The sequence below is a fragment of the Oncorhynchus tshawytscha genome, linkage group LG21, assembly GCF_018296145.1.
Source record: "Oncorhynchus tshawytscha isolate Ot180627B linkage group LG21, Otsh_v2.0, whole genome shotgun sequence".
Lineage (NCBI taxonomy): Eukaryota > Metazoa > Chordata > Actinopteri > Salmoniformes > Salmonidae > Oncorhynchus > Oncorhynchus tshawytscha.
Window position 1 is genome coordinate 37,443,685 of NC_056449.1, and position 12,877 is coordinate 37,456,561.

A 12,877-nucleotide genomic window follows, 5' to 3' on the forward strand; every position below is an offset into this window, starting at 1 on the left:
TGAGGAGGAGGAGAACTGATGAGGGAAGCCTTCTGCACTACCTGGTTATTTGTTGAACATTTTTCTAAATATAGATCTGTCTCAGGTTTGAAAAGGCTTCTCAGGTCAGAGTAGAAGAGTAGAAGAAGAAGCAAACTGACAATGTACAGATGACAACAGGCACTTGTTAAACTCATCTCCTATTCCTGGCGTCCTTTGTCATTCGTTGCTCTTTAATCTAGACCCCATGCTAGATTAAAACAAACCACTAAAAACAAAGTCTGACTTTAAAAAAAAGGAATCTGATTAGACAAAGAGGATAAACAGAGAATGGTGATTCTTTAGCATGAGGTGTCACCATCAAGGCAGTAAGAAGACAGAAGACCACCAGGTAACGAAAGAACCATGACAAAACATTTAAACGTCACTTACTCAGACACTAGCTCTGTGCTACTTCACACTCTAATTGCATATACAAATAAATGTAACATTTTTAAAAAGGCACTTGTACATCTGAGCTACAGTGGGGCAAAAAAGTATTTAGTCAGCCACCAATTGTGCAAGTTCTCCCACTTAAAAAGATGAGAGAGGCCTGTAATTTTCATCATAGGTACACTTCAACTATGACAGACAAAATGAGAAAAAAAATCCGGAAAATCACATTGTAGGATTTTTAATGAATTTATTTGCAAATTATGGTGGAAAATAAGTGTAGAGGTGTAGAGGTCCTGGATGGCAGGAAGCTTGGTCCCAGTGATGTACTGGGTCGTACGCACTACCTTCTGTAGCGCCTTACGGTCAGATGCCGAGCAGTTGCCATACCAGGCGGTGATACAACCGGTCAGGATGCTCTCGATGGTGCAGCTGTAGAACCTTTTGAGGATCTGAGAACCCGTGCCAAATCTTTTCAGTCTCCTGAGGGGGAAAAGGTTTTGTTGTGCCCTCTTCACGACTTTCTTGGTGTGTTTGGACCATGATATATTAAAGAGCAGTGCGCGGGTTTCTTATTTTTTCTCATCTATTACAAATAATGTAAAATGAGAGTCAAATTCTCAATCCTTAAAAACAGTTGAAAATTAAGAAATTGGACGCATCATAAAACAAAAATATCACATTTAATATAGTCCTTCATGTAGCAACGTAAAATACTGCATAATGAATATTGAAGTGGTATAAGCATACAGAAGAATGTACACTATTTACAGTAAGTTGTGAATAATGACTAATGGACGACAATGCAGGCAAATGCATTATAACACACTTGGCAAAGGCAAAGGCAGTCCAATTGGAATATATTATTGTCTATTTAGACTGATGAAAAAGGAGGATATCTTGAACATGGCATATTGATGAAAAAGGCATTAGACTTGGAAGTGTATACATGAATTCAGAATATTCAGATGTAGTGCCACTAACAATCGTTATATTTGGCTGTATTCACATCATACAGTGGTTGTGCAACGGTGAATAAATCGAAGGATCCATTTGTACTATATAAAGGATAGTGAGTGCATACTGCCACCTACTGGCCAGATAGTGTAGCAACACACTGGGTTATCTGTGGCTGTCTAGGAGATGGTGCATACTGCCACCTACTGGCCAGATAGTGTAGCAACACACTGGGTTATCTGTGGCTGTCTAGGAGATGGTGCATACTGCCACCTACTGGCCAGATAGTGTAGCAACACACTGGGTTATCTGTGGCTGTCTAGGAGATAGTGCATACTGCCACCTACTGGCTAGATAGTGTAGCAACACACTGGGTTATCTGTGGCTGTCTAGGAGATAGTGCATACTGCCACCTACTGGCTAGATAGTGTAGCTTCTAGAAGCAAAGCTCTCCTTTTCTTACTTTCACAGCTTTTACAAAAAAAAGTTGATAAAATATTCTTTCAAAATAAATTATTACATACAGAGACTGTAACACATTTATATTTAAAATCCAGTCGTTTAATACTAACAAAAACAATGGTTTAATGCCTAATGCATCACCACCAGACATGCCTGATGAGAGAAGCATCCATTTCTCCTCTCCCTCAGTCGTTTAGTAAACGATTCAAAAACAAGTACAAAAACGTAGTTCATAGCTAAAGCAATTAGCAAGGTCGTTATAATCCAAAAAGGCATCTTTCAATATAAAACGGATCTGTACATACCAGTGATAGCAGAACAGTAAGTAGTTTGTAGGATAAGACATAAGGAAATGCTTATTCATATCTGATCATGTATTTTTGACACACCACCCAAACAAATGGGTTGTGTCCATACGCCCATGCTATTACAGTATTCTGTCTGTCTGGGCTGAATCCACAATACATGTGCACACATCTCTTCTTCTCCTCAGATTACGTTCTTCTCTCCTGGCAGTTTCTCCTCCTTCTCTGTCTTCTTGGTGAAGACGGAGGACAGTTCCTGGAGGAGCAGCTCCTGAGAGGGGGTACAGGGCCTGTGCTGCTGCCTCCTCCTTGGCGCTGGCTGGGGAGACTCCTGGAGGTCCCCTCCTCCACCCAGGACCAGGGTATCCAGAGAACCAGCAGGGGGCAGCAGACCCTCTCCTCCCGGCCCCAGAGAGTGCACCGGGTTGAGGCCGATCATGCGGTCCAGGGAGCAGGTCTTCCGTGGGCCCAGAGGGACCTGGGTCTCTGAGGTGTTATTGGAGAGGAAGCTGGTCTCCAGGGACTTGAGGACCTGCAGGCCGAAGTCTCCTACTTCCTCATACAGAGGCTCTGGGGGTTCTGGCTCTGTACTCTCTGGACGCTCCACGAACGAGTCCTGCTGCACCTTCATGGGCTGGGTGGAGGTTGGGGGGAAGGGAGAACGGAGGGAATTAGAATTTGAACCCATCCCAGAGTTATTTGTATGTTTGATTATACACTATGTAAAGAACTGGGAGGCCTGAGGCAAAAGCAGAAGTAGAGCTATTATAATAGTAAGGGGGTTGAGTAGAAGCTATCTGTTAGGAACTTTAGGTAGGTATTAAGGAGATGATCTGCCATTACAGTGACAAAGAAACACGTGTGGTTCATTTAAATGAGACAAACATGGAAGGGAGTTGCCCTTCTTTGACAACTACTTTAGAAAACAACAGACTTCCTCTTATTAAGGTCTGGCCATTGTTCTAGCGCCTCAGCAACAACCTCAAGACAATTAGTCAAAACGCAGAGGGACAAAAGAAAAATTCAAGCAAAACAATTCCCTTGTAAATGCATTTGGGGCTGGGTCTGGGCTAGTTCCAGTAGGTACACCAGTAGACTAATAGACACAGCAGACTGTGTTCTGTAAAACACAAGAAGGTACTTCACTAAGCCTCTCAGTCCTCCCACTCAAGGCAAAGGGCCACAGAACCAGAACAATACTGGAGAACAATATATCCTTCCCAGTCCATCCTGTTGTCTACACTTCAAACATCTACATCAACATCCTGATGCTGTAAAACCAGGAAGTCAGGGCTTCTGTCAGGAAGTGGAGGTGTGGCCGAGTCAGATATAGTCCCTGTATAAACCAAGGGAATTTCTTTACACAGATAGAGGTGCTTTGGAGAACTGTTAGTTAGGGAAGTTAGGAGAACGTTCAATAAGTCCAATAGCAACCTTCAAAATAAACATCCCACTCTCATCCTTCTTGTTAGATGAGCGGAGAAGGCCACATTTATACTTTATATATTTGACATTTTGTTCATTTAGCAGACGGTCTTATCTAGAGCGACTTATAGTAGTCAGTGCATATATTTTCATACCGGTCCCCTGTGAGAAGCAAACACACAACCCCGATGTTTGAAGCGCCATGGTCTACCAACTGAGCCACACAGAATAAAGGTAAGCATGAACATTCAAAACAGCATGTAACATAAACATGCAACATTGAAATGACAGAGCACCAGGGTGTGTATACTTACAAAAAACATGGAGAGAGTCCTTCTGGCGTGAAGCTTTCGCTGCAGAGAATAGACAGAAGGACACCAGTACAACCCCGTGAGATACAGACACACAGAGACAGTTTCCCTGACCCAGATTAAGCCCATTACTGGACTCCAAAATGACGCTTTGACTTGCTGTTCAGTCCAGAACTAGTCTTAATCTGTGTCAGGGAAACTGGTCCATAGTGAATACTATACAGTAAAGGGATAGTATTTGGGGGATAATAAACATACTGGACACCAAAGGGTTACAGAAAGGAATGATCGTGATACAAAAATAAAAACAAGCTTTGTGTGTGAAGTGCACAACTTGGGTTAATGGAATCTTCTCAAAGTTAAAAACATCAATTATAATTAGTGGTACTGATGTGTCAAAAGGCTCCCAAGACTAGGTTCGGTTAGCTAAAGTCTCCCCAGACTAGGTTCGGTTAGCTAAAGTCTCCCCAGACTAGGTTCGGTTAGCTAAAGTCTCCCCAGACTAGGTTCGGTTAGCTAAAGTCTCCCCAGACTAGGTCTCCCCAGACTAGTTAGCTAAAGTCTCCCCCCAGACTAGGTTCGGTTAGCTAAAGTCTCCCCAGACTAGGTTCGGTTAGCTCAAAAGTCTCCCAGACTAGGTTCGGTTAGCTAAAGTCTCCCCAGACTAGGTTCGGTTAGCTAAAGTCTCCCCAGACTAGGTTCGGTTAGCTAAAGTCTCCCCAGACTAGGTTCGGTTAGCTAAAGTCTCCCCAGACTAGGTTCGGTTAGCTAAAGTCTCCCCAGACTAGGTTCGGTTAGCTAAAGTCTCCCCAGACTAGGTTCGGTTAGCTAAAGTCTCCCCAGACCAGGTTTCGGTTAGCTAAAGTCTCCCCAGACTAGGTTCCCCAGACTAGTTAGCTAAAGTCTCCCCAGACAGACAGGTTCGGTTAGCTAAAGTCTCCCCAGACTAGGTTCGGTTAGCTAAAGTCTCCCCAGACTAGGTTCGGTTAGCTAAAGTCTCCCCAGACTAGGTTCGGTTTGCTCCTAGCAGAACTCGGCTAAGCGAAGTGAACGTCTGTACCTTGAAAACTCCCTTTAAAAAAACTTTGTTTGAAAAACAAGAAAAAAAGCGGCAATAATACTGTTTGTCCCTCTTGAGATGCCATAGCAAAAACATAGCCATTATACACTTACTCGACGTTTTACCAATTTAACAGCTGACTAAGATGGTGCAGTATTTCTCATGTGAAGAAATATGCATGAAAACTAGTTGTCTCTCATTGGATGACGACAAACACGTCATTAAAGAATCCCATCCATAGTTCCCGCTCCTACTAGGCGTAGTACTGTTGACCAATCACAGACAAAGGGGCGTAGACTTTTCGGCTACCGAAGTTCAACTCATCTCAAAAAAAAAAATGTAGTGCGCATGAACAGCCAAAAAAACTGCCATACCAAAACTAACAAAAATATCAAATATTTTTTACCCAAAACCACCAAAAATGTCATCATAATATATGTGCAAATTATTTCAACTGGGAAGCGTGTGACAGGCTTAAAAGTATAGGGTAGGTAGTGGGTGTGAGTGGTTGTCTCCTGCAGAACCATAACCGAGTCTGATTGGCTGACAGCATGGAACAGTTGGAACGTACCAGAGTCTGATTGGCTGACAGCATGGTAGAGTTGCTCTCATGTCCGTCCCCTCTGATTGGTATTAGAGGCATGGTCCCAAACTTCTGTTTGGAGATGTCTGAGGAAGAGTGACGCCTCAACACCGGAGGTCGGGGGTCATCATTCTGTTAGAAGCAATCAAGTGAATAGAAATGACTCAAAAACGGAATCAAATGGATAAAATTAAACAGACAAAAGTACAAATCTAAATCGTAGGTGTTACACCCCAAAGAATATGGAGGAAAGCAAACTCTAAATCATGTAAAAGTGATGCAACACAAGCCAGACAATTGGGGAGGGGAACTAGGCTCCACAACATACCTGTGCTTTGAGGAAATTGGTGACCCAGTCCCATAGGTCGGACTCACAAAAGCAACAAAGGTACCTGGGAGACACAAAAACACAAAAGCAGTGATTGACTCTTAAAAAAGAGGAGGGGAAGGAGATGTCGTTTAAAGGGAAGGGGAAGGAGATGTCATTTAAAGGGGAGGGGAAGGAGATGTCATTTAAAGGGGAGGGGAAGGAGATGTCATTTAAAGGGAAGGGGAAGGAGATGTCATTTAAAGGGAGGGGAAGGAGATGTCATTTAAAGTGGAGGGGAAGGAGATGTCATTTAAAGGGAAGGGGAAGGAGATGTCATTTAAAGTGGAGGGGAAGGAGATGTCATTTAAAAGGGGAAGGAGATGTCATTTAAAGTGGAGATGTCATTTAAAGGGGAGGGGAAGGAGATGTCATTTAAAGGGGAGGGGAGAGGCAGATCTTAAACAAGACATTCCAGTCTCCCTCCAACAACAATGTAGTTCACTTACATCATATCAGAACATCTGATATCATACAAAACCAGTCACTGCAGTAAACAATGAGGAACTCAACGACCCATTTCAAATACTTGAGAAAACATTGTATGTCCAATAAACATATAATGTTTCAATCTTATCCAATAAAAGTTGTATTAAAGATTTTCTAGACATCCTTTGCAATGACCAGAATAATGTGTAGCGAGTAAACACTAACAGTTGCTGCTTTTCCATCATGAGAGTAAAGCCCCATCTAGTTGGGGGTTTCAGCTTCTTTCGAATTCCCATGTAGATCTTCATCGACTTCAGAGGCCATTCCTTTTCCGGCTTGATGCTCTGAAATTACAGACATATTATACAGTAAGAAAAGATGTATAGGACAGACAATAAACTGACAGATCACAGCTCCACCTGCGATAACGACATCGGGTCCTAATTAGTGCCGATGACCAAGATGTGACCGTGACGTGAGAGCAGAAATACCTTTTTGTCCCTCAGCAGTAGCAGCTTGTGGTCTTTGATCTGAAAGGTGTGTTCCTGAAAGACTTTTCCGTGGAGGAGTTTGGGAGGATCTTCACGACACTTCAGAACTCCCATCTTCATGATCTCACTCTTGTAAGCTGTGAATAGAAAATCACACTGTGTATAACAATGACAAATCACAAATAAAATGTAACGTATGAACGTAAGAGCAACAAGAAATTGAGCAAAATCAAAATCGACAATCAAATTATTATTTTTTTGGGATTGTGATCGTTTCTATAGATAAAGCTCAATAGCTTGTTCTTTCTCTCTGCTGTGCAGTATTTACCAGTGAGGATGTTGATGCCCTCTCCTCTGGGAACTCTCTTCACCACCAGGTAAGCTGAACTAGGATCAGCCATTTTACACCACTGTAGAGCCTGCTCCAGCACCTTCTCTTTGGGGTGTAGGGGGCGCTCTGCAGAAGAAACATTATATAAACAACCATTCTGGGATAGCTTCTCTTTGGGGTGTAGGGGGCGCTCTGCAGAAGAAACATTATATAAACAACCATTCTGGGATAGCTTCTCTTTGGGGTGTAGGGGCGCTCTGTTATATAAACAACCATTCTGGGATAGCTTCTCTTTGGGGTGTAGGGGGCGCTCTGTACAACCATTCTGGGATAGCTTCTCTTTGGGGTGTAGGGGCGCTCTCAACCATTCTGGCATAGCTTCTCTTTGGGGTGTAGGGGCGCTCTGTACAACCATTCTGGCATAGCTTCTCTTTGGGGTGTAGGGGGCGCTCTGTACAACCATTCTGGGATAGCTTCTTTTTGGGGTGTAGGGGGCGCTCTGTACAACCATTCTGGGATAGCTTCTCTTTGAAACATGAAGACTTTCTCACAGTCCAGTAGTTTAGTTATTGGAACTAAATGCTATTTCAATATGTTTTTAGACTTTCTACAGTATTTCCCAGTCAGATATAGTAATATAATGCTCCTCACCCAGTCAGAGAGAGATGGTAATATAATGCTCCTCACCCAGTCAGAGAGAGAGATGGTAATATAATGCTCCTCATCCAGTCAGAGAGATGGTAATATAATGCTCCTCACCCAGTCAGAGAGATGGTAATATAATGCTCCTCACCCAGTCAGAGAGATGGTAATATAATGCTCCTCACCCAGTCAGAGAGAGAGATGGTAATATAATGCTCCTCATCCCAGTCAGAGAGAGATGGTAATATAATGCTCCTCACCCAGTCAGAGAGATGGTAATATAATGCTCCTCACCCAGTCAGAGAGAGAGATGGTAATATAATGCTCCTCACCCAGTCAGAGAGAGAGATGGTAATATAATGCTCCTCACCCAGTCAGAGAGAGAGATGGTAATATAATGCTCCTCACCCAGTCAGAGAGATGGTAATATAATGCTCCTCACCCAGTCAGAGAGATGGTAATATAATGCTCCTCACCCAGTCAGAGAGATGGTAATATAATGCTCCTCACCCAGTCAGAGAGAGATGGTAATATAATGCTCCTCACCCAGTCAGAGAGAGATGGTAATATAATGCTCCTCACCCAGTCAGAGAGATGGTAATATAATGCTCCTCACCCAGTCAGAGAGATGGTAATATAATGCTCCTCATCCAGTCAGAGATATGGTAATATAATGCTCCTCACCCAGTCAGAGAGAGATGGTAATATAATGCTCCTCATCCAGTCAGAGAGAGAGATGGTAATATAATGCTCCTCACCCAGTCAGAGAGAGATGGTAATATAATGCTCCTCACCCAGTCAGAGAGAGAGAGAGATGGTAATATAATGCTCCTCACCCAGTCAGAGAGAGATGGTAATATAATGCTCCTCACCCAGTCAGAGAGAGATGGTAATATAATGCTCCTCACCCAGTCAGAGATATGGTAATATAATGCTCCTCACCCAGTCAGAGATATGGTAATATAATGCTCCTCACCCAGTCAGAGAGAGATGGTAATATAATGCTCCTCACCCAGTCAGAGAGAGAGAGATGGTAATATAATGCTCCTCACCCAGTCAGAGAGATGGTAATATAATGCTCCTCACCCAGTCAGAGAGAGATGGTAATATAATGCTCCTCACCCAGTCAGAGAGAGATGGTAATATAATGCTCCTCACCCAGTCAGAGAGAGATGGTAATATAATGCTCCTCATCCAGTCAGAGAGATGGTAATATAATGCTCCTCATCCAGTCAGAGAGAGATGGTAATATAATGCTCCTCACCCAGTCAGAGAGAGATGGTAATATAATGCTCCTCACCCAGTCAGAGAGATGGTAATATAATGCTCCTCATCCAGTCAGAGAGATGGTAATATAATGCTCCTCATCCAGTCAGAGAGATGGTAATATAATGCTCCTCACCCAGTCAGAGAGATGGTAATATAATGCTCCTCACCCAGTCAGAGAGAGATGGTAATATAATGCTCCTCACCCAGTCAGAGAGAGATGGTAATATAATGCTCCTCACCCAGTCAGAGATATGGTAATATAATGCTCCTCATCCAGTCAGAGAGATGGTAATATAATGCTCCTCATCCAGTCAGAGAGAGAGATGGTAATATAATGCTCCTCATCCAGTCAGAGAGAGAGAGATGGTAATATAATGCTCCTCACCGAGTCAGATATAGTAATATAATGCTCCTCATCCAGTCAGAGAGAGAGATGGTAATATAATGCTCCTCACCCAGTCAGAGAGAGATGGTAATATAATGCTCCTCATCCAGTCAGAGAGAGATGGTAATATAATGCTCCTCACCCAGTCAGAGAGAGATGGTAATATAATGCTCCTCACCCAGTCAGAGAGATGGTAATATAATGCTCCTCACCCAGTCAGAGAGAGATGGTAATATAATGCTCCTCACCCAGTCAGAGAGAGATGGTAATATAATGCTCCTCACCCAGTCAGAGAGAGATGGTAATATAATGCTCCTCACCCAGTCAGAGAGAGATGGTAATATAATGCTCCTCATCCAGTCAGAGAGAGAGATGGTAATATAATGCTCCTCACCCAGTCAGAGAGAGATGGTAATATAATGCTCCTCACCCAGTCAGAGAGAGATGGTAATATAATGCTCCTCACCCAGTCAGAGAGAGATGGTAATATAATGCTCCTCACCCAGTCAGAGATATGGTAATATAATGCTCCTCACCCAGTCAGAGATATGGTAATATAATGCTCCTCACCCAGTCAGAGAGAGATGGTAATATAATGCTCCTCACCCAGTCAGAGAGAGAGATGGTAATATAATGCTCCTCACCCAGTCAGAGAGAGATGGTAATATAATGCTCCTCACCCAGTCAGAGAGAGATGGTAATATAATGCTCCTCACCCAGTCAGAGAGAGATGGTAATATAATGCTCCTCACCCAGTCAGAGAGAGATGGTAATATAATGCTCCTCATCCAGTCAGAGAGATGGTAATATAATGCTCCTCATCCAGTCAGAGAGAGATGGTAATATAATGCTCCTCACCCAGTCAGAGAGAGATGGTAATATAATGCTCCTCACCCAGTCAGAGAGATGGTAATATAATGCTCCTCATCCAGTCAGAGAGATGGTAATATAATGCTCCTCATCCAGTCAGAGAGATGGTAATATAATGCTCCTCACCCAGTCAGAGAGATGGTAATATAATGCTCCTCACCCAGTCAGAGAGAGATGGTAATATAATGCTCCTCACCCAGTCAGAGAGAGATGGTAATATAATGCTCCTCACCCAGTCAGAGATATGGTAATATAATGCTCCTCACCCAGTCAGAGAGATGGTAATATAATGCTCCTCATCCAGTCAGAGAGATGGTAATATAATGCTCCTCACCCAGTCAGACCCAGTCAGAGAGAGATGGTAATATAATGCTCCTCACCCAGTCAGATATAGTAATATAATGCTCCTCATCCAGTCAGAGAGAGATGGTAATATAATGCTCCTCACCCAGTCAGAGAGAGATGGTAATATAATGCTCCTCATCCAGTCAGAGAGAGAGATGGTAATATAATGCTCCTCACCCAGTCAGAGAGAGATGGTAATATAATGCTCCTCACCCAGTCAGAGAGATGGTAATATAATGCTCCTCACCCAGTCAGAGAGAGATGGTAATATAATGCTCCTCACCCAGTCAGAGAGAGATGGTAATATAATGCTCCTCACCCAGTCAGAGAGATGGTAATATAATGCTCCTCACCCAGTCAGAGAGAGATGGTAATATAATGCTCCTCATCCAGTCAGAGAGATGGTAATATAATGCTCCTCACCCAGTCAGAGAGAGATGGTAATATAATGCTCCTCACCCAGTCAGAGAGAGATGGTAATATAATGCTCCTCACCCAGTCAGAGAGATGGTAATATAATGCTCCTCATCCAGTCAGAGAGAGAGATGGTAATATAATGCTCCTCATCCAGTCAGAGAGATGGTAATATAATGCTCCTCATCCAGTCAGAGAGAGATGGTAATATAATGCTCCTCACCCAGTCAGAGAGATGGTAATATAATGCTCCTCATCCAGTCAGAGAGAGATATGGTAATATAATGCTCCTCACCCAGTCAGAGAGAGAGATGGTAATATAATGCTCCTCACCCAGTCAGAGAGAGAGAGATGGTAATATAATGCTCCTCACCCAGTCAGAGAGAGATGGTAATATAATGCTCCTCACCCAGTCAGAGAGAGAGATGGTAATATAATGCTCCTCACCCAGTCAGAGAGAGATGGTAATATAATGCTCCTCACCCAGTCAGAGATATGGTAATATAATGCTCCTCACCCAGTCAGAGATATGGTAATATAATGCTCCTCACCCAGTCAGAGATATGGTAATATAATGCTCCTCACCCAGTCAGAGAGATGGTAATATAATGCTCCTCACCCAGTCAGAGAGAGAGATGGTAATATAATGCTCCTCACCCAGTCAGAGAGAGAGAGAGAGATGGTAATATAATGCTCCTCACCCAGTCAGAGAGAGATGGTAATATAATGCTCCTCACCCAGTCAGAGAGAGATGGTAATATAATGCTCCTCACCCAGTCAGAGAGATGGTAATATAATGCTCCTCATCCAGTCAGAGAGATGGTAATATAATGCTCCTCATCCAGTCAGAGAGAGATGGTAATATAATGCTCCTCACCCAGTCAGAGAGAGAGATGGTAATATAATGCTCCTCACCCAGTCAGAGAGATGGTAATATAATGCTCCTCATCCAGTCAGAGAGATGGTAATATAATGCTCCTCATCCAGTCAGAGAGATGGTAATATAATGCTCCTCACCCAGTCAGAGAGATGGTAATATAATGCTCCTCACCCAGTCAGAGAGAGATGGTAATATAATGCTCCTCACCCAGTCAGAGAGATGGTAATATAATGCTCCTCACCCAGTCAGAGATATGGTAATATAATGCTCCTCATCCAGTCAGAGAGATGGTAATATAATGCTCCTCATCCAGTCAGAGAGAGATGGTAATATAATGCTCCTCACCCAGTCAGAGAGAGATGGTAATATAATGCTCCTCACCCAGTCAGATATAGTAATATAATGCTCCTCATCCAGTCAGAGAGAGATGGTAATATAATGCTCCTCACCCAGTCAGAGAGATGGTAATATAATGCTCCTCATCCAGTCAGAGAGAGATGGTAATATAATGCTCCTCACCCAGAGAGAGAGATGGTAATATAATGCTCCTCATCCAGTCAGAGAGAGATGGTAATATAATGCTCCTCACCCAGTCAGAGAGAGAGATGGTAATATAATGCTCCTCATCCAGTCAGAGAGAGATGGTAATATAATGCTCCTCATCCAGTCAGAGAGAGATGGTAATATAATGCTCCTCACCCAGTCAGAGAGAGATGGTAATATAATGCTCCTCACCCAGTCAGAGAGATGGTAATATAATGCTCCTCACCCAGTCAGAGAGAGAGATGGTAATATAATGCTCCTCACCCAGTCAGAGAGATGGTAATATAATGCTCCTCACCCAGTCAGAGAGAGATGGTAATATAATGCTCCTCACCCAGTCAGAGAGAGATGGTAATATAATGCTCCTCATCCAGTCAGAGAGAGAGATGGTAATATA

The 12,877-nt window shown here is 43.1% G+C and overlaps 1 protein-coding gene across 5 annotated transcripts in view; it reads right to left on the reverse strand.

The window, feature by feature from the left end:
• Positions 1-1,075: 1,075 nt before the first annotated feature.
• arap3 (ArfGAP with RhoGAP domain, ankyrin repeat and PH domain 3) overlaps positions 1,076-12,877 on the reverse strand; it is a 64,612-nt gene continuing 52,810 nt past the window's right edge. For 3 of the 5 annotated variants that reach the window (XM_042303446.1, XM_042303447.1, XM_042303449.1), the window contains 7 exons: positions 7,130-7,258; positions 6,802-6,938; positions 6,536-6,654; positions 5,843-5,906; positions 5,503-5,646; positions 3,875-3,913; positions 1,076-2,769 (listed from right to left, as the gene is read on the reverse strand). In XM_042303446.1, coding sequence (XP_042159380.1) covers positions 2,320-2,769; positions 3,875-3,913; positions 5,503-5,646; positions 5,843-5,906; positions 6,536-6,654; positions 6,802-6,938; positions 7,130-7,258 — 1,082 coding nt within the window. In that variant the 3' untranslated portion in view covers positions 1,076-2,319. The remainder of the gene's footprint in view (positions 2,770-3,874; positions 3,914-5,502; positions 5,647-5,842; positions 5,907-6,535; positions 6,655-6,801; positions 6,939-7,129; positions 7,259-12,877) is intronic. The other 2 variants (XR_006079601.1, XM_042303448.1) reach the window with 2 other exon arrangements.